This window comes from Epinephelus lanceolatus, chromosome 23, assembly GCF_041903045.1.
Source record: "Epinephelus lanceolatus isolate andai-2023 chromosome 23, ASM4190304v1, whole genome shotgun sequence".
Taxonomy (NCBI): domain Eukaryota; kingdom Metazoa; phylum Chordata; class Actinopteri; order Perciformes; family Serranidae; genus Epinephelus; species Epinephelus lanceolatus.
Genome location: NC_135756.1, coordinates 7,211,896 through 7,238,055, shown reverse-complemented (window position 1 = coordinate 7,238,055; position 26,160 = coordinate 7,211,896). Strand labels below are relative to the sequence as shown.

Genomic DNA, 26,160 nt, shown 5'->3' with positions numbered 1-26,160 from the left:
AGAGCGTTAAGTATATCTGTAACAGGGTCAGTTATACAGCAGTAATTGTAAATATTAAGTATTTGCACTTATCATAGTTGATAAGTGGAACATTTGCTACTCAGTTTCTGTTCCTCTGCGTTCACCTTTGGGGGTACCCCACCTATAAAGGGGCGTCTCCTGCCTTACTTCTCCTCTTTTGCTGTTGTGCTGGTGGGGGAGGTAAGCGACACTGCTCTTGTAGTAATTTCCGTGTTTTAGAGCTGTTTAGCTGCTGATTTTGTTTTGTTTTCTCAGGAATAAAGGGAGATCGCCTCCAAAGATATCCACAGTCTGGATAGATTCTCACTGACTTTCAGACTTCAAAGACATCACCGCCGCTGTTCCCCACACACCCACAGCATTCACCACATACTTAACATGAGGCCTCTGCCTCTGTGTGTGTGTGTGTGTGTGTGTGTGTGTGTGTGTGTTTTTCTCAGTCTGGATGTAGGTGACTGCACAGACTGTGAGTCGTTCCCACATGTGAAATTCCGTGCAGTGCTCTTCCTGTCCAAACTCCGACCCCTGAAACTCTGCTCCAGGTAGGTGTTCAATTCATGTGTTTAATCTGAGAAGGTAAGATGACCAGCTGATCACAACTCACTGGTGTGAGGCCACCTACAGACATCGCTTCGTTTTAAGGAGACATAACAGTTTTCAAAGCTGCCAAAGAACTGAGCATCTTACTCTGTATCCTCAGGCTGTAGGGGTCCTCAATGTGGAAGACGGGGTCCAGCACCCGAAATATCACCTGAAACAGACAAAATTAAAAGACAGCTAGGTCACAGTTTGAAATGAACATGACTGGTGACACTCTTATCAATAGAAAAACCCTTAATGTAAATATAAGCTAAAAAATACTCACCTCTCCCTCGGTGGATGGTTCGATGTCTGAGTAACGGGTGTCGCAGATGATTTCGTCCACTTTGGCCATTGGCCCGGTGGACACACCAGGGAAGGACAACTCGCAGTCGTAGGCAAAGTAGCGATACACCTGCCACGACTTCCCAAAGTTCATGGACCGCTCGATCACCATGGCAGCCGGCCGAAACGTCTGTCGACAGAGACAGAAGAAAAAATCACTGAAATGTTAAATAATCAGGGTTTTCAGCAAAACCTGCATTTTCTTGTAATATCAGATGTCAGAATATCTCTGATGGTGTTTTTTCATTTTGTTTTCCATCCAGGTTCTTCCAAAAATCCCTTAATTCTAAAGGTAATTTACAAAAACCCTTAGACATAAAGTGAAAAATAAGGGTTTTTTGCATGCAATGTTGGCCATAATTTGTCGCCACCGTAGCAAATAACCTAAGTTTATCTCCCACGTATGAGATTAGATAAAACTTAGGTTATCCAATAGATAACCAACAATCACCTTGCATCTCAGATCTTTATACTCATCTTCTGCTTAAATCAAGTTTTAAGAACTTTTTCCAATGTATAAAGTACATTTTTAACTATTTTTCACAAGGAACAGATATCAAATCTGTATCTTCTCTCACATTCAAATGTCTTTCTGTGACTCATCCTGAAAATCAAATATTCTTGAGCTACTTCTGTCTTATTAACTTGACAGAGTTGTTACTTGTATTCCCTCTGTTATCATTTCACACGCAAATTTCTGTGTAAAAAATCAGGAAAACTAGATTTACCGCCTCACAGCTGTACGCATCTGCGCACAAGTCAAGTTGCAGTTACAGTTTATAACCATGTCTGTGAAAACATGGATGCTTCACGCACATCTTCTCCCCCGGCAGCACAGAAGATCTTTACACCCAAGATTAGTGTCACCAATTCAGTATCTGACCAAATGTCTCCCCTTCGGATCCTGAGGTATGACGATGAACAAACATTGTGATGTCACAGTGAAGTTTACTTTTGACCTTTTGGATATAAAGTGTCATCACTTCATCATTTTACCCTGTTAGACATTTGTATGAAATTTTGACATAATCAGTGTATGAATTCCTGAGTTATGGCGAAAAACACGTCATATGAGGTCACTGTGACCTTGAACTTTGACCTTCAGCAACTGCCATGGAAAATTATCAGTATGTGAATGTCATCATGAATAATATCCAGAATGTCTGAAGTTTTTTTTTTTTTTTTTTAAGAGATTTTTTTGGGGCATGTTTTGCCTTTAATTGATAGGAAGGTTAAGAGGTGGTGAAATGGGGAGAGAGAGAGGCAATGACATGCAGCAAAGGACCACAAGCTGGGATCGAACCCGGGCCGCTGCGGCAACAGCCTTGTACATGGGACGCCTGCTCTATCCACTAAGCCACCGCCCTGGATGTCCGAAGTTTTAGATACTGCCAGTCCGCCATCTTCAGACTCCGATATTAGACTAGCCCTTTATAAACAGGAATTGTGCAAATTTGCAGGAAAACCCAATCATTCTTCTTTCAGCATTGGCAGCATAAAAACAGTATTTTTCAGGGCAATGGGGGGCGTGAGCAAGTAACAAAACGTGTAGCTAAGCGTGTGACGAAAACAGTAACGTGGGAGGGAAGCAGCGGCTGGTCAGTCCTTTGGCGATTCCCTCGTAAGTCGACCCGTTCTTCACCGTCCCCGTCATCTGACGGTTAATGGCCTCTTTGTTTGCGAGGACAAGGAGGGCGCGCAACTCCTTGTCTCCCCAGTTGCTCACCTTTACAGTGTCTGTCAGGTTTGTGTTTCCCTCTTGCTACTAGCTGCTCGCTAATTCCTGCTATCAGCTGTTTCCTGTAAATTCACCGCCAGTGGGTCGCACGTGCGGCGTCATCAACAGCTCCTCCCACAAGTCATCAACAGCCCCTCCCGTGGCGGAAGGACGCCTCGGTCTGTTTAAACCAAAAGGGTTCCGCCAATATGACTACCCTACGAGGCGGAAAATTAGGCACCTCGGATCAACTCGCTGTGTGTGTCTAAATGCTCCAGTTTGCTGGCAAAACAGCCCAACATTCGCGGAAAATCTGGCAGTGTAAAAGGGGCTACTGTTAGACAGTTTTTAAAAATGAACAGTAACTTTGACCTTTGAACACCAAAATCTAATCGGTACATGTTTGTGCCAAATGTGAAACAATTCCCCTCAAGGTGTTCTTGAGATATCACGTTCATGAGAATGAACGAAAGGGACGGACGGACAACCTGGAAACATAATGCCTCTGGTCACGGCCATTGCTGGTGCGAAGACATAAAATCAAACTACAGAGGTATCAAATACTCCATTTTCCTGCCATTTTTGATCCATATATCCTGTTTATATTTGATGTTTTCCTCTTAAAGGTTTGGACACTAAAATAATAAACATGACTTGAATATAAAGGGGTGATATTCCTGAGAGGGTGGAGGGTGTTGGAGGTGTTGATCCTCTCTGCCATCTAGTCCTAAAACAGGATGGGACAGGATACACATGGGAAGTGTGTCTCTGAGTGTGTGTTTTGACTATGATGTAAAGCTAAGGGCACGAAGCCAACTGGCTGCCGTCATGGCCGACCATGTGAAAGCAATGAGAGACGAGCAGCTTTTTTCTTACTGCACATCCTCAAACTCATCTCCTCCTTCGCTTCCCACCGTCCTCCAGAGACCAGAACGATTTTCCACATTCCTCCACCACAGCTGTCCGACATTGTGTTTATCTGCGTGGGTGTGGGAGTGTGTGTGTGTGTGTGTGTGTGTGTGTGAGAGAGAGAACAGGCACCTTGAAGGTCATGATAAGGTGTGTGAAGTGAAATTCAGCGTCCAGGTCCAGCTGGATGGTCACATTCTCCACACCTACAGCGGAAAGAAAACACACAGGAAATTAACAATTAAATCTTTGTCTCAGCTGATTCCCATTCATAAAACTGTCAACGCACTCCACACAGACTTTCTCACACACATAAGCATTATTTCTTTCAAATATTTATGGATTCTTTCTGCATGTGTTTATGCAGCTGAGGCATCTCAAGCATTCACACATGAACCTAATCAATCTCAGGCTCTGGTTCTGGATTTTGTTGCAGCAGTTTCTCCTAAGCTCCTCACTGCGTGTACATGTACATGTGGTTTTAATCTACTTATTTACTACATTTAGTTTGCAACATTAAATCTTAAGGGTAACTTCTGTATTTTTCAACCTGGATCCTGTTTGCCCATGTTTTTGTGTCGAAGTGACTATCTGCACGTTCACACCAACAGCGACCAGAGCTTCCTAAGCAGCGGAAATCATTCATTTTCAATGACTTGGGCGACCTGGTCGTCAGCCGCACGTCTTGGGCGAACAAACCAACCGCAGCGGAGTTTGAATGGGATGACATTTGTTTTCTGTTTTCATTGACCAAACATAACTTCCTGTAGGCCAACTATGAGCTTCTAACATCTAAAAATGTTGCCCATATTCGGTTCGGGTTCGGCCCACTTCACATGCTGCTGTGTTGTGCTACGGAGTGTTCAGGTACTGGAATTTGTTATTTACGTGACAACGCCTGAACGCAACACAGGCTGTGTGTGTTTAATGTTTAATGTCAGACCTATTTAGATTTTTATCCTGTTTTCATTGTCCAAATGTTAAAGTTTCTGTACTCAGGCAAATGCACAAAGTCACATTTCTGTGCTCCAGCCAGTAACCTGCTTTGCGGCTCCTTTAAATTGAGAAGCATAATCGAACATTCAGAATTTGACGTCATGAGCGACTTGAGCTGCTTTCACTGCCACTAACATTTTACCAGCGGCGCTGCTAGAGCGAATTCAGCGATTTTGCTCCTCTGGCAGCTTTTGGTGTGAACGTACAGTTACGGCTGCACAATCGAACGATCAATGATTCACGTGATGAGCGACTACAGCGACCAAAGCTGCCACAAATATTTTTGACAGTCGTGCTTCTTGGGCATCCACGAGAGACTTTGCCTCTTTGGAAGCTTCTGGTCTGAACGTACAGTAAGGGGGAATGACATTTTTTGAAATTAGTCCAGTATTGAGTGAGAGCGCTGCAGCTGACAGCTTAAACAGATGGCAACATAACCATTCAGGGCATTTGTGCAATGTCAATTTACGTCCACTAAAGGTTCTTGTTTTTGCCGCTGACAGGCTCAGATTGATACTGTAAGAGTCTGACAAAATTATGGAAAGGATCCCGACAGAGATAGAACAAGATTCTTTATGTTTAACCAGGAACAGCCCTGAAATCGCCATCACCAAACCCACCAGACTCCATTTTAGCATGTGAGAGCCACCGTATTTCTGCATTTAACTGGGTGAATTAAGGGTTTATTTGGGCAGTAGTGTCACTATTGGTAGCACTACATTTCTCGGTGGTGTGGTAACGTCACTACTTTCTGAGCTGAATGGCTTTTCAGTAACAAAGCTGATTAATTAACTGAGTAGCGTGGTAGCATCCACAAAAATTCCGAGCAAGAAAAGCTTTGAAGTGCAGCGGACTGTTCTTCTGTGGAGGTCTGGATAAAAGTATTAACCATACTAACATATATACATACTAACCCTTCAGTTTACCCTGCGTGCTGCTTCACTATTAGCTTTCCTTGGCAAGACCCGCCGTACTCTGCCTGTGATTGGCTACACTGCACCTCTTGATGCGTCTCTCATGTGTGTTGCCCACAGACTGTATATATTTAGTGGATTTGCAGTGGACACCAGAGAAACAGACATAACAAGGCCCTAGAAAAGAGCTGAGAGACAGCTAATGCTAAATCAGCTAACATTAGCTCTGTCAGTTTGATACATGAGTAAATATTTAGTAACATCTAATCTCTATGTAAGAAACAGTCTGTAGTAGTTTGTACTTATCCACTTCACAAACACTAACTTTAGGCTCAGTTTAAACTGAACAGCTGGTGCGGCCGGCTCCGAAAGCCAAGATGGAGCCGGAGGACTACTGCGAGGGAATTAGGAAATCCCAAGCAAAGCCATTGTGTGTCTGCAGCTTCCTGATGTTTCAAAGCCATCTGCACTGCTCCCTCCATGACTCACACCTCGGACAGATTCCCACAACTCAGAGGGAAACAGAGTAGCAGCGTGAATGTGGGAGGAAAGAGGGCAGGGTTTGTCCGTCTGTGTGGGAACTGTTTTACTGTAACAAGATTTCTTTCAGGGCTCAAATTAAAGATGTGAGTGTGAATAACTGAGGTAACTGAGTCTGGCATCCATTGGTGTTGAAACAGGCTAGACTAGTGACTTTAGTCCCTTAAAATACAGCAACATATTTAGTTTTTGAGCAGACGGTGGAACAGTTTGTATAAAACCATCAAACTGAATAAATCTTTTATCATAAAAATGCCAAAGACCTAATGGTTTTGCCCCTGAAATACGAAAATTTGCTGCTTTTTCTCATCTTAAATAAAACTGAATAATACTGAGGTTTGGACTGCTGATCGGACAAAAGACATTTGAAGTTGTCACTTATTGCTGTTTGCTTGATAACAGACATTTCTCACTTTTTTTTTTTTTTTTTTTACATTTTACCAAACAATAAATGACTTGATCCAGAAAATAATCCAGGCCCAATGGCGAGAAAACATTTTTGGCATTGTACATTTCTGCAAACCAGGATACGTTACATTTGTACATTTCATCTTGGGATTCAAGCTGCTCAAGGATACTCTGACATGCGCACTGGAGGAGCCGGGGACGGAGCTGCCAAGCTTCCAATTAGTAGACGACGTGCTCTACCTCTGAGCCACAGCCGCCCACAACAAAACTGGATGTTTTTAGCCAGTCATCGCTGTAACCAGCGGCCTTTTAGGCGCCAAACGTGAGTGTTTTTCAGCGATCCCTTTGCTATTGTAGCTTGGGGAAAGTGGCACGAAATGCAGCTGTTTTTCACTGACACATCACTAGATACCGTGCCCCAAAAACCAGATATTTTAATTCAAAACACAATCTTTTTCAAACCATAACCAAGTGATTTTTATGCCTAAACGGTACCACGCGTTAACCACAGCATTGTTAAACACAAAGTTTCAGCGGATCTGCTACTGTACATCATGACGTGCAAATGTAATTTATCTGTGGTTTGCAGAAACATAAAGTGCCAACATCTTTTCTGTTGATAATCCATAATGAAAATAACCATAAGTTGAAGCCCTAGACAGAGGAGTCCATCTCAACAAACTACAAGAATAAAATGCTGCTTAAACGTCAATGAATTAGCAATAAAAATCTAATCATATATGCTCTTATTCAATTTTATTTATAAAGCCCAATATCACAAATCACAGTTTGCCTCAGAGGGCTTTAAAGCATACGACATTCCTCTGTCCTTGGACCCTCACAGCAGATAAGGAAAAACTCCCCCAAAAGGACCCTTTAAGGGGGAAAAGTACAGGACTTGGAGTATTTTATGATGTGGTAATGTACTTTTACTTAAGTATCTGAATACTTCCTCCACCACTGACTGTTTCTTCTCTCTCTGATCCTCCGCTGTCTCATTACACACTTCCCTTCTTCCCCACTTTGAACACCTGTGTGTTCAACTGATGACACACATCTGTTTCTTAGCTGCACACCTGTTCTCCTCAGCTCACCTGTATGCCCCGCTCCCCAGGCCCGCTGTGATTGGCTGCAGTGAGAGGCCCTGTGATCTCCTGTCTACTCATTACTGAGCTGAGCTCTCATGAGAACAGCGTCAGTCACAGCTCACACGCTTTCAGCTGCTGTTCATTCATTTCACACCAGGAGTGCTCAGCAGGAGCTCTGCCTCTTTAATTCAACAACAAACACTTTTCTCACGCATGTTTTCCGCCTCTCACCGTTCTCCGACTGCCACCAGGTCTTCAGGCGGTTGTGGGCGAAGGTGGTGACCACGTTCTCGATGGTGTGGCTGACCTGGTTGGTGTCCTCGTCGAACATCTCTCTGGAGTCGCACATGAAACATTTTGTATCCTCCTGTTAGACACAGAGCACAGAGAGTCAGTTACTCTGAGAGTTTAGCAGGTTTTGAAACGTCTGCCACCACCTGAATACAGTGAATACAACACAGTGGTGAATGATATTCTCTTTGTTACTCTGGTTAATCCATGAAACAGGATATCAGCAGTTTCAATAGAAAGTTGGTCCAAAGAAAACTTCAGAAAGGATTCACTATGACACAGCAGGCTCTACCTATTAAGCCATACACGCTGTTGCTCAGGCCCCCTGGTCTGCAAAGGTTTTGTTAAGACAATTACAAAATAAAATTCAACATCCTGAACAAAACTGACTTTATTTTGGGCCATTTTTGCAGACTAATACTGAGAAAACAAAAAGCTCAGTTTCGGTAGCGGGGAACAGACAAATGCTGTGTTTACTATACACTTTTTAAAGATGGTGCTGCTACTAAGAGGTCACACTTTACACCCAGTACATGCTGCGATTCTGAGCTGTCCCAGACAAAAGATGACCAACATGAAAGAAACATGTTGACACAAAGCAGTGGGAGTGCTGCAATCTGGGTCAGGAGAGAAGCCAAAAGGTAAAAATGTAAAGATTGTTAAAAAAGTTTGTAAAAAATCAGGTGCTCTTCAATCAAACTGAAGATGGTGACATCTTTGGTCGTGGTTCTGAAATGGTTTTCCTGCGTCACACAGTGAGAGAAGATCAGTAGCATGTTGCTGCAAAGAAGCTACAAATTCTTACATGCATACAACTTACATGCTTCAGACATGGCAGCACAAACGATCTATACAATCAGCACAGTTTCAAGGTGTTGACCAAACATTAGAGTCACCAATTCAGTATCTGACCAAATGTCCCCCCTTCTGTTTCTGAGATATGACGTTGAGTAGCGACCAGAAAAGTGGTTTTGCATCGAGCCATCCCCAATGATCGCCATTTTTGGTACTCCTGAAGAAAATAATCATGTCTCGGAGAAACAAGCAAAAGTAATTTCATTCACTTCCCTAATAGCTCGCAGGAGACGACTCCCCCTATGGAAACCAGAAACCTTCTAGTGCCACTTAGTTGTGAGATACAATGTTTTTCCCAGACCTGGAGAAGATTAAGTTCTCACTGCGGGGTTCAACTGCGAAGTTCTTCAGTCAGTGGCGGCCCCTTATTTCCTATTTTCACTTTCATAATTGATGTCCTTTGATACGTGTGTGTATACATGTAAGTGTACATCTGAACAATAGGATTTGGTAAGGGATGTTTGGGTTAATGGGTTCAACATTCTTCCTAATGCTTGTATTTCTGCTTATAAAATGTGTGAAAAATGTTTTTGCAGAGCATCGTGATGTCACCGTGGAGTTGACCTCTGGGATATAAAATGTCATAACTTTATCGTTTCATCCTATCAGACATTTGTGTCAAATTTTGTCATCATTAGTGTATGAATTCTTGATTTATGGCACACAAAAAAACATGTTTGGATATTTGTGGACGTTTGTGCCAAATTTGAGGAAATTCCATCGAGGTGGTTCTGAAATATCACGTTCACGAAAACAAACAAACAACCTGAAAACATAATGTGTCCGAGCAGCAGCTGTCAACGGCCTGAAGGCAGGAAATGACCCCAGAACTGTTGCCGAGTCATTTTGTTTTGATCCACTCATTGAATAATCAGCTATTTCACTTTAGGACTAGATGTTACAATCCCTTGATGCACATACTTGCGACTCTGAGTGGGAGTAATAGCACAATCTGGGGGTCCGAGTGGGAGCCAAAAGGTTAAGGTTAGATGGATAGAAATGTAGGAAAGAGCAAAGGTAGATAGGAAAGTAAGAAGGAGCCAAGGAGAGACGTCTGTGCGGACTGAACTCTCCCCTGTTGGCTCGGGCCGTACACTCTACCTCCTCCTGCTCTCTCGTTTTGATGAGGGAAGAGAGAAGAAACTTACAGGACAAAAACTTACTATTTTTAATGGACTGAATCAAACTGCTTTAGTGTCAACTGAACGTTAGATAGAGGAACAGTAACGGTTTGGGGTTCTTTATCTTAATGCAACAGCACACAATGATATTTTAGACAGCAGTGACAGCACCTGAGAAAGAAACAGTTTCCCAGTTTGTTTTGGAAGGACATCTCTGTCCCCCACCTCCCCCCACCCAGCACGCTTTGGATGAAGTGTTGGTCTGGGAGTAAATCTCTGCAGCCAGGCTCCAAAACCTTGTGTAATGCTTTTCCCTGACGGAATGGAGACTGTTACAGCAACAGATGACAGTCTGTAGTTTTGTAATGCGTGTTCAGTAATCATGTGGGTGTAAGTTTGAGGTGTCTACATACTTTTGGCCACATAGTGAGTAATGACAGAGAGATCCAGAGAAAGTGAATTAAGGACATGGCGGGGCTGTTTACTAATGTACTCACTGTCATCAGCAGGAGCTTCGCCTGCACACCAGATGCTTTGGCATGGACACAGGCTACACTCTGGTTCACACACACACACACACACACACACTCTTAAATCTCACAGTATTGCAGCGTGTGAATAAACAAGATGAGTTTCTCAATTTCACGGAGCCCCTGCCAACTATGTCTGTGTTGAAATGTGAGCCGAGTCTCTCTAAGTGGCTCCACTTAGCACAAATGTCTTCTACTTTAGGCTCACTTCCTCCCCCTTCATCACCATCACGCAGCTCATACTTTAGGACTGCGCTCATCCTCAGGAAGCTCAGCAAAGGCCCCGCAGTGTGTCATTTCATAAGGACACCATTCACACAGCAAAACTCGCCACGGGGTGTTTGATAAAAAGAGAATATCCCCCGACCTCGCCCCCAGTCCACAGGCACACAGGGAGGGGATTGTGAGGCACACAGCGCTTTTATTGTGGAGAGGAATGTCTGAACTCCCACTCCACAAGACAGCGAGCAGATACTGTACATGTGCATGCTCCCATACATGATGTAGAGCTGAAACTATCAGTCAGTTAATTAGTTTATTGATTTAGATAATCAGTTTATTGTTTGAGTCAATTCTTAACTCACTTGTGCCCAAAAACTTTATTTAGTATGAGAAGAAAAAATTACGTATTTGTTCTGGTCGCTCTAAGGTCTTAAAATCTGGTACAGACAAACTTGTTGTTGTCTAACAGGACAACTTTGAAGGTTTTAGATCACACGAAAAATGGTTAACGCTGTGGTTAATGCATTGTTAGCTTTAGGCAGAAAACCATGCGGTTATGGTCAGAAATATATCACGTTTTGGCTTTTAATGCCCAGTTTTAGAGGCACAATCCCCGCTGGGAAAGCAGCGAAATCTCTGTAAAAACAACTGCATCTTGTGGCACTATCCTTGCAGAAAACACAGTGATGTCCCAATCAGAAACAACTGCTTTTCCTGCCAGTATCCCAGCTAAAAAAGTAGCAACTTCTAGGTAAAAAACAGCTGCTTTTCGTGGCACAATCTCAGCTGGAAATGTAGCGATATCTTGGAAAAAAGTTGCCACATTTTGAGGCACTGTCCCAGCAGGAAACACAGCGATGTCTCCATCAAAAACAACCGCTTTACCTGACAGTATCTGGACTAGAAAAGCAACTTCTCGGTAAAAATATATAGCTTTTCGTGGCACAATCTCAGCTGGAAACGCAGCAATATCTTGGAAAAAAAGCTTCCAATGTTTGAGGCACTGTCCTGGTAGGAAACGCAGCGATGTATTGGTAAAAGACGGACACTTTTTGTGGCAGTATCCTTGCAGGAAACACAGCGATATCCCAATAAAAACAATCGCTTTTAATGTCAGTATCCCAGCTGGAAACGCAATGACATCCTGGTAAAATACAATTGCTTTTCATATCAACATCCCAGCTGGAAATGCAGCGACATCTCAGTAAAAGACAACTGCTATTTGTGGCACTATCCTGGCAGGAAACACAGCAATACCTCAGTAAAAAGAACTGCTTTTGTGCCAGTATCTTGGCTGGAAATGCAGCAAAGTCCTGGTCAAAAACAACCACTTTTCCTGCCGGTATCCCAACTACAAAAAGCAGCAACTTCTCAATAACAATATACTGCTTTTTGTGGCACCATCCCAGCTGCAAACAAAGCGATATCGCAGCAGTATGCTTGCAGGAAACCTAGCTATATCCTAGTAAAAACAATCACTTTTCATTTCAGAATCCTGGCTGGAAACACAATGACCTCCTGGTAAAAAACAAACGCTTTCTGTGGCACTGTCTTGGCTGGAAACGCAGCAATGTCCTGGTCAAAACAACAGCTTTTCCTGCAAGTATCCCAGCTAAAAAGCCAGCAACTTCTCAGTAAAAATGTACAGCTTTTCATCAGGATCCCAACTGGAAACATGACAATGTCCTGGAAAAAACAACCCCATCTGTGGGACAGTCCTCGCAGGAAATGCAGCAATGTTTCCAGTTAAAACAATCAGTTCTTTTGCCAGTATCGCAGATGAAAGGCAGCAACTTCCCAGTAAAAAACAAGCTCTTTTCATGTCACTATCCTGGCAGGATTGCAGCAATGTCTAGGTAATAAACAACCACTTTTTGTGCTGCAATGAGTTGCCACAATACACACACTTTTGGAGCCTATAAAGTTGTTGGAAACACACCAATGATTTGCTAAATCACAACCAGTTTTGTTGTTCATTGGTTTTGAAGAGAGGTCGTCAGTGGTCTGTGTTTTGTCAGGCTGTGTTTTTTTCCTCTAAGACTAAGTATAATATAATAAGAAAAACTTTCAGCAGTTTCACTGATACTAAGAATTTCTTCAGAATAGTGTTCAGGCAGGTCCAGAGAACACATCCACCAAAGGAAATTAAAAAATACCAAACACTGACTTCTCAAATGTGAGGATTAACTGTTTTTTTCTTCGTCTTATTGAACAGTAAAGTAAACATCTTTAGGGGTCTGGGCTGTTGATCGGACAAAAAAATAATGAAACAAATATGAAGATGTCAGTCACTTTGGCCTCAGCAAATCTTGCAAGACAATAATGACGAACAAGATGAAAATCATCAGTAGCTGCAGCCTTGTTTAGTAACACAGACTTATGTTGGGTTTTCATACAACCAAAGTAAAAGATAATGAGTAGAAAACAAGCAGTTGTGGAGGCTTAAACCATATGTTGTCATTAAAATCATACCACTATATGCCGGACAGACTCTTAAATATAATGAGGGATTAATGGCTTATGACATCATCCGCCCTTTCCTATGGCAAGAATTTGTGAGCAACAAGTCACGGTCATTAAAATGCCATGAACTGTACAAAACAGTGCTGCTGATACAATCAGTCAGTATAAAATGCCTTTGTTAAAGATGTTTCTGCTCTTAAGTCTTCGCAACAGGATGTTTGTACCGCAGGGTAAATATCAGTGAGGATACAGAATAAACAAATATTAACAACATAAACAGGACACCAGAACTATATATGTGAGGATTAGATGGTCACTGTATACCGTATGCACAGGGTGGTGGTACACATAATGCATGCCTAATAGTTTTGCTGAGAGCATATGTTCAGTATATACAGTCTGCTGACTGACAGTGAGTGGAAAGACTTTGAACTTTGAACATCATGAAAGCGGGGAATGTTTTAGGCTTTACCTGAAAGGAAACAGTAAACAATGTGAGGAAATATTTAATTTTACTTTACAATTTTCTGTGTAATGAACATATTTCTGGTCTCAAAATGTTGTATTGATAGTAAATGTTCCTTTAATGTGATGTTATAACATTAGGAAATGATAAGTTTATATATCTACTTGTTTTTGTGACCACTGAGAGTCTCTTTCTCTGTCTTACAATGACATGAGATGCATTTCATACATGTTGTATGATCGTGATGATCCCAGTGGATGAAAAGTTCTTTCCATACAATAATATATGAAATCATTTCTTCATTCTTTGCCTTGATTTACAATTTTAACTAACAGTTGTTTATTACTTGTTCCATACATTGTCTTCTCTTCTCTCACCACCTTTTTATTCCTATAAAACACCTTGTAACTGCTGTGTTTGAAAGTTTTGTACATAAAAATAAAGTTTGCATGCTTGCCCTCTGAAGACAAAGACAAACGCAGAACCAAAGAACGCTCCGAAGAAACGTTCACTGTGTGTAGCTGCTGTATCAAACAACAGTGCAAGTGCAAGTTCAAGGACACAACAGAGCTCACTCTGCTTCTTAGACAAACCAATAAAGAATAATAATAAAAAAAAAATTCAGTACTGTCATCATTAAAATGCGCTTAAAGTTTTAAAAGCAAAGGTTCTCAATGCAGAAAAAAATCTAACAAAAACAAAAGAACACCCAAAAACGAAAAGACGACTTAAATGTTTATCAAAATAGTTGCCAGGTAATTTTCTGTCAGTCAGTTTTAGATGTACTGGTATTAACTGTTGGTTAGTTTAATAACAAAACAGTCAGACTTAACTTGACAAAAACAATCCGCATGAATCTTTAAGTAGTTCCAGCTCAGGTATTATTGAGTCAATCCTACGAGTCTTTTAAAATCTGACAAAGTTAGTTTAGTATAACCAACATGATTTGCTTTGACCTTGATAAACTTAATTAAGTTAAAACCAACTTAATGTTTATCCAAAAGTTGTGTTTATGTTTAGTGGTCAAATTATTTTATGTAAGATAATCTAACTTATTTATTTGAATTCCATCCTGCTCAAAAAAGTTAATTTTGACCAACTTCTTAAAATAAATTGCCAGCAGACGAAAACACGTTAATGAAACAAACGTAATTTATTAATTGTAATAATAATTTTATTAGTAAAAAAAAAAAAAGAGTGCACTTGTAGTGAAGTAAGAATTACAATAGCTATGTTTCCATCCAAAAGTGATTTGAATCATTGGGAAATGCGTATTAAAAGAAATATGAATCCTGTGTGTTTCCATTAAATGTACGGACTTTGGTGAAAACTACAAACTCGCGCAAGTTTTCTGCAGAACCGGAAACAAAACAAGTCTCGCATTCTTCTTCTTCTACGTTTTCTGGCGGTTGGCAACCAGCTTGTAAATGCACTACCGCCTTCCCGACCCGGAGTGTGGATATCACCATGGAGAGAGGTGCACTACGTCAGACTTAATTCGAACATAACTGTTTCCATCCCCCGTTTTGCGAATCAGCATTTTTTCGAATCAACCAAAACCCGGCTAAAGCGAGCGTATTTTAGTGTGTGCGAATCAGGGGATTTTAATTTGAATTTTGGCGTTTCCATCATAATTTTCCGATGCGATACTTGTAGATGCGCATCTAAACAGGCTGATGGAAACATGGCTTATATTTCCATCTTAGAATATGGCGCTCTTAAATACTTAATTCTGATTGGTCAATCAACAAAATTCTGCGGTATTTATTTCTTGAGGTATCACCGCTGCTCTGCTGCTCCGTTGCTAGGGACGCCATAGCAACGGCCTTAGACTGAGGAGCTTCAAAATCAGTTGACGTTAGTCCACACAGGCCAAACAGGATCGCAGTGGCAAAATGCAGCATTTTCAGGGCATCACTTTTTTTTGGAGAGGACAAAACGCTTGATGTTTGGCTAAACAATGGCATGTCCCCAGAAAAAAAATAAAAAAGGAAGAGAAAATTGCAGGGTCGTCAGGAGCAAACCGGCACAAACAACTAGAAGACTCTGAGATTGACCAGACTGAAGTGGACAGACACGAAAAAACACAAAGAAGAACACAGCATGGGCCACCAACGTGCTAAAAGACTGGGTTCCATTCCCCTGTCGGGAGTTATTTTTCAACCGTCACTGGCTCACTATACATTATCCCTTACTTAAATGCAGTGGAGTAGAATTCTTAAGTGGCATCAAAAGAAAACAATTAAGTAAAAAACAAGTACGTCAAGTTAGTACTTACCCTAAAACTTCAATTAAAAGCCTGGTCCCAATTGAACACCCAGTCCCTTTTACCAGCCCAGTGTAGCTACACATTTTGCCAAATAAAGGCCTGTCTCAATTAGAGGCCTGCTCTGGTTATAAGATAAGATAAGATAAGATAAGATAAGATAAGATAAGATACACCTTTATTGATCCCATAATTGAGAAATTCCAGTGTTACAGCAGTCAAGGAGAAAGTCAGATTAAAGATTTTAAATTTAAACTTAAAAAACTTAACTTAAACTTATAGAAGTTCTTTGTGCCTTAAATTACGTGTCCATGCCTTGATTACCCTGCAAGTTATTCATATTCCTTTAGTCTGTAAGGGTCCTCAGATCAAAAGAATCAAAAGGGGTTTTCATAAAAGTTAATCCAAGTTGTGAGTGTTGTTTTAACAGGACAAAGTGGTGTTGTGTCGGTATGCTCGGTGCCATTATCCCCGTAAATTGCTCTTTGTCTGTCTAGCTAGATGAAGCCTAATTTTTAAACAAATAATAATTATACTGGTTTAAATAAAAGTTTGTATTTCCTGATCTTCCTGACAGTTTTGTGTGAAAGGAATTAAAGGCCTGTCCCAAATACAGGCCTGTTGATTTCAGTGATTTAAGGATTGAGTTTTACGGTAAGTACAGTAAATGTACTCAGTTACATTTTACCACTGCTTGTTTACTTCTTCAGCAGAGTCCAGGATCACCAGAACAAATTTACCTATGAATGTTATGCTTTGATAAAGGCGCATGTTACATATTTATATGGATAAAAACTGCTTTATTAACTTTATCTTCTAGATAAGATAATGTACAAAAACTTAGTCACCCATGAGGCTCTGAGTTACATGACTGGTCACAAGCTGAGAGAGTTTTCTTACCTCCAGGTGTCCGACGATGCAGAAGCGCTCCGGCTGCTTCAGGCCGCAGGTGGAGGAGGCGGTGAGCTTGTGCGCGCGGCCGATGAGCAGGTCACCTGTGGCGGGGTAGCAGCTGCCCTCGGTGCAAACATCCGCGAACTCCGGCAGCTGCTGCGCCCTGACGGGACACCACAGGGCTGCAGGGAGGGATACAGATGTTAGTGAAAGTCCTGAGTCTCCAATAAAACAGATCTGCTGTGTCTAATCACTGCAGCTGCTTTGATTTTAATTGCACAGCTCAGAAGGAAAGCATGTTTGCGGTTAGTTCTGTTAAATCAAAATCACATGGACTCTCTGCAGATACAAAGAGTGAGCGGTAAAAAGTTGGATTTAATTATCTGACTGTCCTGCAGCAGCTTTACTTTCCCCCATCTTATAAAACACTACAATCCCTGGTAAATCTAATGAATAATGGTTTCCATATGGATCTCGTTACATGTGTTGCTGCAGAAGTGAGAAGGAACTGTTTTGGCAGCTCCAGCAGATTATTCTCCATCCTGCCTGCTGACACTAAGTTCTCACATTAACACAAAGCTGTAAAAAATAAAAACACAAACTCACCCAGAGCTGTTACAAAGTAGATAACGAGCAACATATCCTAGTGAGGAACATTGACAACACGTCTTATCGATGATGTTTGTTGCGTCCTGCAGCTGAGAGAGTGTGTTAAGAGTGTGTGTGTCTCTGTGTGTGAGTATGAAGTAAAGTCGGAGGCAGAGGGAGTTTTCTAGTAGAAGTCCAAAATTATGGGGTGTGGAAAGTGCCCATGTGAGCGCTCCACAGTGTATGGAGTGTGGATAGTGCCACAAATAACTTACCAAAGGAGGGTGACTTAAAGTTTTTGCAATAAAGTTTTTATATGACCTCAAACATCTCTTTGGCATTTTTTTGCATTACTAATTTTCTACAGTTAAAGGGTAACTTCAGCATTTTCAACCTGAAGCCCACAGACCCTTTTACTGCTAGTAAAAGTATGGCGTTTTTGGGTGGGCGGGGCTTCGCTGGAGGCAAAACAATTCTCCACAGACAGTAGTTAGCGCTAGTTGGCAAGTTCTGTTGGCTTGTTTTAGACAATGGAGGAAGATGATGTGAGAGGTGCGTTCGGAAATATTAGTTTCGAGTGTACAAACTGGACTGTTCATAAATTCATAGTGCTGTCTGAATGTGCTGTTCGGTTATCCAGAGTGCCGCACTCTCAGATTGGCAGAATGCCAAGCTGAGTGAATGTATCATTAATAACCGCTTGTTAATTCATATGGAAATATAACGCTCCGTTTCTTTGACCAACAGGGCTCTCATTTTAGTGTAGAGTGTCAGACTGAATTTAACAACGCACCACGTCAGGTCACTCACTCTCCGGGACTGCGAGTGCTACTTGAATAAGTAAAACACTGACAAACGGGACCAGACTGGCCGACCCGTATGCTCTCACTCAGTGGATGGATGATGTCACAGGAAGCCAATCTTACAAAGGAGGACGACACTTGTTTGTTTTGCTATGGAAGCTAATGTTAGCTAATGCGCTAAAAAGTTAGTATTCCACGGAAATCCAATATTCCTCTTAATCCCTCCCCAGTGTCTGATGAGGTGGACATGATAACCCTTAATACACATAACGTTATTCATCCCTACAACAGGAAATACTTTTTCCCTAACCTGATATGAAGGGTGCGCTGCACATGTGAGCATTTTTGATGATGGCCTCTGTCCAGTCCTTTGGTCTTATCACATTTAACCATCTTTGTTTTTGTTGACGGGCAGTGGCGGCTGGTTTTGAGCCATGACGCCGTCTATTCTGGCTCCCAATATAGTGTGCCAGGGCTGACGTCAAAACCCGGAAGTTTAGCATCGCGCTGGTTCCCGGAAGAGAAAGTGAATGTGATTTTTGCATTGTGTTTTGGATTATGTCAGAAAATAAGCTCTGTGGTTAACACAAGTTTATGATACTTACAGGTTTTGTTCAGCGAGATAATCTTCACATATGAACACCTTTCATACTGCATTTGAAGCTTAAATGCAATCGCCAGAAGAAAAAAGCTAACATTAGGCTTTAACAGACTACATGACTACTCCACGGTCGCATGACTCTTGGCGTCACCGCCACTAAGCTTTCAACTGATTTCGGCTGCTTTATTTTAAAAACATTGTATAATGGGGAAATCGGACTGTTTAAGCTAAATAAGAAGCTGTAATGGTGGACTGCCAGCACTCTCGCCTGTTCGGGGGTGATGACGTTTAATGTCCCCGACAGGGTTTGTAGTCTTGAGCAACTTGTTAGCAACCGCCTTTTTTACGACACGTAAAAGCTTCAAAATTCACAAGTAGGGTATATACTGACGTGTTTTATGTCGTAGAACAAAACCTGAAACTCGCTTAAGCTTTTGTTAACCACAGACCTTATTTGAGGCATTTTACCAAAATCCCATTCAAAAAACGTATTGACTTTTAGACGAGAGAACCGGTGTGCTAAAAGCGCTAACGGAGTTCCGGGTTTACTGGCACACTGTATAACAAAACAAGACCACATCTTAAGACTCCTATGTCCAATGTACTCGTTTAAAGACACTGGGACTTGGCCCAATATCAAATATAGTTGTCCCTAATAAGTAACTTAGACACAAAAACATGGGGAAACAGGATCCAGGTTGAAAAGTAACTCTTTAAATTTGCAGAAAATAGCACCATGCTGACATATGGGCAGTGGAAGTATTCAGACCTTTTACTTCAGTAAAAATAGCAAAACTATAATGTAGACATACTCTGTTACTGCACTCAAAATTTTACTTGATGATTACAATACCAAAAGTAAAAGTAGTCATGCAGAATAATGTATATTATATCACTGGATTACAATCACTGATGCAATAATGTGTTTATCACTGTAATGTTGAGGCTGGTAAAGCTGGAGATCATTTTCAGACAACACTGCCTCCCTGTGTTGGTAATGAGGAACTACGGCTTTAAACAGCTACAGATCAAACACTGTATTGTTGCCTCGTGTTTTCGTACCCTTTTTGCTTTAATATCTTTATGTGTTGCTATGGATCAGACATCACTGCAGCTCAAAAACTATTTTACCTCCCAGACCACTGACACAGATTTTCTTTATTTGAAGACATCTGTGCATAAAGGTGAAACTGTCAGAAAAACACAACAGACTGCTGAAGTGGCAGCTCCAAAAAACATCACAGACGGCACTCAAATGTCTACAAACTAAAAATTAAGTATGTTCATGATTAAGTGGGCTATAATTAACAACAGAGACCAAGTTAAGGGCTGTGTTTGAAATAAGTTTGACTGTCAGTATTGTTATCAGAGTTTGATTCAAATATTCATTAACCTGACTGCTGCACTGAGAGTTGTGTGTTTATGTAAAACAACATCGCTCACAGTAAGAAACTGATTGAGAAAAAGGCTTTAAAGAAATTGGAGGAATGAAAGTCAGACAGAAAGACTGTCAAAGTTTCAGTTAAACTAACAATTGGAATGGATTTAGACTTCTCATTTTCTACATTATACTTAGGAAAAATACCTGAAACTGTCCCACACGAAGATAAATATTTATTAAAGATACTTTTGGCAAGTAACAGGAAAGCCACAACTCACAAACGGTTTTAAATTGATCCTCCAATAATTCCCTCAGTGGAAACAAAGCTTTTATTTACTTTAATTTTACAGATAAGAAACAATAACAAAAATAGCATTTTAAGTCTTGTGTGTGATTTATCCTGGCTTCATATGAGTAGAGGAAAAGTCTGCTAGCTGCTAGGCTAATTTATACAATGTAAAATGCCATAGGCTTGTGCTAATAACGTTAGCATGTTGTATTTGTTTAGAAAACGTGTTTAGTATAAGACAGTTGTTTTGTCAGTAAACCTTGTGAGTTGTAATGGAGCTGAATTTTGTAACGTTACCTTTGTTAAATGTTGCTGTTGTCCCTGGCTTCATATGAGTAGAGGAAAAGTCTGCTAGCTGCTAGGCTAATTTATACAATGTAAATGCCATAATAACATTAGCATGTTGTATTTGTGGGGAAAATGTGTCCAGATAAAGACAAGTGTTTGTCTGTGAATGCTGCGAGTTATAGTGAAGCTGATTTGTGTACTTGTGTTGAAACTGTCTCTATTAAGTCATGTTTAATGTGTGTTTAATGTGTGTTTTGAATCAACTAAACTTTACAGCACTTCACAGAAACCCCGCTGCCAACCAGTATTTTGGAGGTGTAACTGCAGAGTGACACAGACACACCACTGCACAAGTATAAATGCTCACACCGGCGTAGGCCACGTGTGCAGGGTCTGCCGCAGATGTATAAATCCCCATTTACTTTTATTTTAAAGCTTGAGCTCGAAAAATGTACAAAATATTGTGAAAAACGGATTGTGTATAAACGCTGTTGAGAAAAATGGGACACTGTAGGCCAGGGCCAGGATTTAAGTGAAAATTTTACTGTGGTTTGACCGAGTAACACACATGATGACCTCATGTTCTTTGTTTCTTTAATAAAAAGATGGTGCTGTTGGTGTCAGCGGTATAAAGAGTGCAAAATGATCATCCAAAGACGTGAAGACTTAATGATAATGTACACCTGTGTGTCACCTGCGCCTCTCCTAAAAGACCCAAAACGTGCCTCTAAAATAATTCTTGTTCACAGAGAGTCAGAGACATGAAGTTAAGAGTGTTTCGATTTCTCCGTCTTTTAAAATTCTTTCTAATTAAAGCAATGGAACGAACAGCAGAGGAGTTGTATTAAACTCTGCACACTGAAAATGTTTGATGAAAAACTCTCAGCATGTGGCCAGAAGTCATTTTCACTTCCTGCTGAAAGTGCTGAGAACAATCAATTATGCTCTGAGAGTCACTTTGCTTTACCCTGTAATTCAGGTGAGTGTAGCAGTGTGTGTGTGAGCATTTGTGTGTGTGTGTGTGTGTGTGTGTGTGTGTGTGTGTGTGTTCATGTGTGTGTCATGCACGTGTGGGAGGCATGAGTCATTTTAATATTCAGGAGCAGAGAGGAAGGAGGTTGGTGAAAAGTGAAAAGTACTTTTAAGACGTAACACAGGAACAGAACATTTTCTTTTCGGCATCCTCTGCGGTCGGATGGAAACACAAAGTCTGTCATTAATATCATCAGCCAATTACAGACGAGACGTTCTCACCCCCAACTCATCAAACACAGCTGCTTGGTCACTGGTCCTACACTCCTACAAGTATGATGGTCTACGTATCATGGCTATGAAAACATAAATGCGTCATAAGCATCTTCCCCCAGCAGCACAGAGTAACACAGTTTCAAAGTGAACACTCAAGATGAGTCACCACTTCAGTGTCTGAACAAATGTCTCCTCTTCTGTTCCTGAGATATGACGTTGAGTAATGGCCGCAAAGTGTTTCATGCAGAACATTATAATGTCACAGTGAAGCTGTGCTTCGGCCTTTTGGATATATCATGTCAAAACTTCATCATTATATCTTACGAGACATTTGTGTCAGGTTTTGTCATAATTAGCTTAAAGATTCTTGAGTTAGGGCCAAAAACATGTCATGTGAGGTCATAGTGACCTTGACCTTAGACCACCAAAATATAATCAGTTCATCGTTGAGTCCAGGTGGATGTATTTGCCAAATCTGAATATATGCCATCAAGGCATTTGTCAGATATCGTGTTCACGAGAATGAGACGGATGCAAGGTCACAGTGATCTTCATCCATCCATTTTCAACGACTTATCCAAAGCCGGGTCACGGGGGCAGCAGGCCAAGCAAACACCCCAGATGTCCCTCTCCCCAGCAACACTTTCCAGCTCCTCCTGGGGGACCCCGAGGTGTTCCCAGGCCAGATGAGACATGTAATCCCTCCAGTGTGTTCTGGGTCTGCCCCGGGGCCTCCTACCAGTGGGACGTGCCCAGAACACCTCTAACAGAAGGTGCCCAGGAGGATCCTGATCAGATGCCTGAACCACCTCAACTGACCCTTTAGACATGAAGGAGCAGCGGCTCTACTCCGAATGTAAAGCAAATGTCCGAGCTCCTCACCCTATCTCTAAGGCTGAGCCCAAAGATCCTTGCTTGCCATTGATGTTTTTAAAGTTTCAGGGATGCTCCAGGTCAGACTGGGTTAGACACCTCAGTAGCTGTGAGTAATCATCTCAGCTCCTACACAATGCTTGTGGCCACTAAGAAAAAGAGGCGGAAAGCACTGTCCAAAATGCAGTCTCTGAACCCGTCGACTGATCTGACGAAGATTTAGCTTTATTTTAGCTGTATTCACATCAGAAATCTGTTTATAGCAATCATCTGAAAATGAGTAGTACACAGAAGAGGAAGTCTGCCTGAATATCAGCTGGCTATTCCGGAACTGCCGAAATATTGGTCCTTGCCCCAGAAGGCTTTTCTTCGTCAAACCCAAGACTGGGTGGACAAAACACGACTCTAAATGAATGATACTCTGCTGTGATGTAAGTAAACTGTTTGCATGTCATGTCTTGTGTCCACTGCTCTCAAGTGGCCAAAAAATCAGATAGTGAAGGTTGAACTTGCTTCTGTTGAGCCTTAGGTTGCAACGGTATGAGATTGTCATGGGACAATGAGCCCGGTCTCACTCTGAAGTCATCAGGAACCACCAAAAAAAGGCTTCCATTAACGTTGGCATGATAGCGATGATAGTTTAACAGTGCCCAACGGCGTCAGGGCGAAACACGGCAGGACAAGGATGAAAGTTAAGGTGGCGAAAGTCCAATTGGGGCGGGCTGGATTGGTGGCGGATGGGTCCAACAAACACCTACTTTCACCCGAGAGAGCGGTGTTCACATCCCGTAAGACTCTAAAGCCAAACCCTGTTCTTTTTTCCTAAACCCAACCACATGATTTTGTTGTTGAAGAAAAAAAAAAAAGTCAATTAGTGGTGTTGTACCGATGTAGCGCTTTTATTTTGAAAGAGACTGTATGTGCACATTAAATTTCCTGTGAAAACAGAAGTGTATTTTGAAAGAAGACAATGCATGTAACAGGCTGAACTCGACACAGTGTCCCAGAATGTCAACAACCAATACACCCAGGGTACCTTGCACGTCTATGTGGACGTGGAAAGGCCATGACCAAACGTCAGTATGTGACGAGGTTGGAGTAAGAACGTGTTGGTATGATAACCGTCTCAGAAATGGTCGCTGTTTCACGGTATCACTTTATTACAGAATTTATATCATTGTACTGATAAATGCATGTACATGGTATGATAACCACCAACCTTTAAATCATGGTATACCTTTAAACTGGTATATCGTTACAACCCTAGTTGCTCCTTTGGGTCTCATCGTGCTTGCAAAGAGGCCGAACTCGTCCAAATTACACACTATATTTTGTGTTTTTATATTGTTTGTCAGTTAATCAGAATTGAAGATGCTCTCCTGATTGCTGTTCTTGGAGATGATACTCAAAACAGTTAAGAAGACGCATCAGATGCACCTGGTCTGAGATCTTCAGCGTGTTTATTTATAACTCATCCCTCAGTACGACAGTGTTCGGTGGCTCCATATGCCACAATTAGAAGTTGTGAAAAGCACTTCACTGGAGGCGTCAGGTTGCTACTTTTTTTCACGCAGAGCTCGATAATGATGTGTTTCTCACTTATGGCTTCCCACGTGCGCTTGTGAACGACAGCATCAATCCCACCGGCTCATTTGATTTGAAGACGACGACGACAGAGTCAACACAGTGGTCAGGGAATTAAAACAATGTATGGAAGAAAGATTTTTTCCTGACAGTTTATTCATGTGTTTGAACTCTCTGTTCCCCCACATATATCTGTTTCCACATCACACAGTCATCTGCTCAGTCAGCTGACCTGCAGAGACGTGGAGACTCTGGGATTTACAGCATCTGTGCTACAGTGTGTTTAATCACAAAACCACTTAGAGCCTGTCTGGTGCCCAAAAAGAAACTGCAGGGTGTGAATATGTTATGTGTTTATAAAAAATTGATACTGTCACTTATTCATTTACTATTTCATCCAGATGTTCTCCTCAGTTTTTTTCACCTTCTATGTGCAAACTGCACCATTAATGAGCTCATCGTTCATTACTGGATATCCATTTCCACTCTGGTGCTGTCACACCTGGGAATTTGTGTTCTCACAGGATTTTGGAAGTTGCCCGGTGACACAGATCTAATTTTAGTCTACCTGTAGTTTGTGTTAGAGCTCCTATTCTATCTTGTCAATTTACATGAGCAAGAAAAGGAACCAAAAACAGACTACTTTATTTGAAGCAGATTCAAGCTGCCATTCAAGGTAATTTCTGGTAAATGTCACAGAGGATTTTATGGTTTTGTTGTTGCTTCTGTCTCGTCATGACTCTAACGTGTGTCTTCCTGTTAATCACTTGTCTTCCACTTTTAGCAAACTGCCCAGTCATATTATATATTATTATGTCTGGTGCACACTGTTTACATGCACTGCTGCTTTTAATCAAACCACTGACACTACCATGTATAGTTTCAATTTTTTTATTTCTATTATTAATCTATTTTTTATACCTATAATTTATTTTTCACTTCCTCTGTTTACCCATTATTTCTGTCCTGCTGCTGCTGCAGCAACAACAATGAAAAAATGATCACAGAAATTATTTAATAATACAGATATAGACTGGAAAAGAAAACATTTCACTCAAGCACACCTGTCTTTGGTGTAAGACGCCATACAAGGTGTTCAACTGTAAACACCTCAACATAGGCAGCACACACAAAATAAAACAAAACAAAACAAAACAAAGTAAAATAAAATAAAATAACTTTCATGCCAAAAGAAAAATGTAAAAAAAATCTTTATCCTGACAGTTTCCCACTTCTTTTAACTTGAGTTGAGGCAAGAAACACAGGTAATTTTAACGAGAAGTCGGAACATTTCCAACCCCCTCTGTGGCTACAAAAGCAGGTGTTTTTAAAGGGTAGTCGCTACATTTCCTGTCGTGTTTGTGGTGACAAAACCAGGTGGTTTTAATAGGACAACGGGACATTTCCAGCCATTGCAGTAGTGACAAAACCAGATCTTTGTAATGACAAAGCCACGTTTGTGGTGCCAAAACTGGGTATTTTTAACAAGACATCGGGACATTTCCAGCCATTTTTTGAAACAAGATTTTAGGACATTGTCAGCCATGTTTGTGGTGACAAAACCGGGTAATTTTCACAAGAAGTCGGGACATTTCCAACCACCTTTGTGGCGACAAAAGCAGGTATTTTTTAAAGGGAAGTAGTGTAAGTTCTAGCCATGTTTGTGGTGAGAAAACCAGGTGGTTTTAATTGGACAATGGGACATTTCAAGCCACGTTAGTATCGACAAAATCAGGTCTTTTTAATGAGAAGTCAGGACATATTCAGCCGTGTTTGTGGTGCCAAAAATGAGTATTTCTTAACAAGAATTTGGGAGATTTCCAGCTGTGTTTGTGGCGTCCAAACTCCATCCATCCATTTTCTAACCGCTTCATCCTCTT

General features: G+C 41.3%; 1 protein-coding gene across 1 annotated transcript in view; it reads right to left on the bottom strand.

Moving 5' to 3' along the window:
* lamb1b (laminin, beta 1b) overlaps positions 1-17,371 on the bottom strand; it is a 46,441-nt gene extending 29,070 nt beyond the window's left edge. The window contains exons 1-6 of the mRNA XM_033614934.2: positions 17,232-17,371; positions 16,632-16,807; positions 7,749-7,884; positions 3,704-3,777; positions 887-1,075; positions 709-772 (exon numbers count right to left, since the gene is read on the bottom strand). Coding sequence (XP_033470825.1) covers positions 709-772; positions 887-1,075; positions 3,704-3,777; positions 7,749-7,884; positions 16,632-16,807; positions 17,232-17,265 — 673 coding nt within the window. The 5' untranslated portion in view covers positions 17,266-17,371. The remainder of the gene's footprint in view (positions 1-708; positions 773-886; positions 1,076-3,703; positions 3,778-7,748; positions 7,885-16,631; positions 16,808-17,231) is intronic.
* Positions 17,372-26,160: the final 8,789 nt, after the last annotated feature.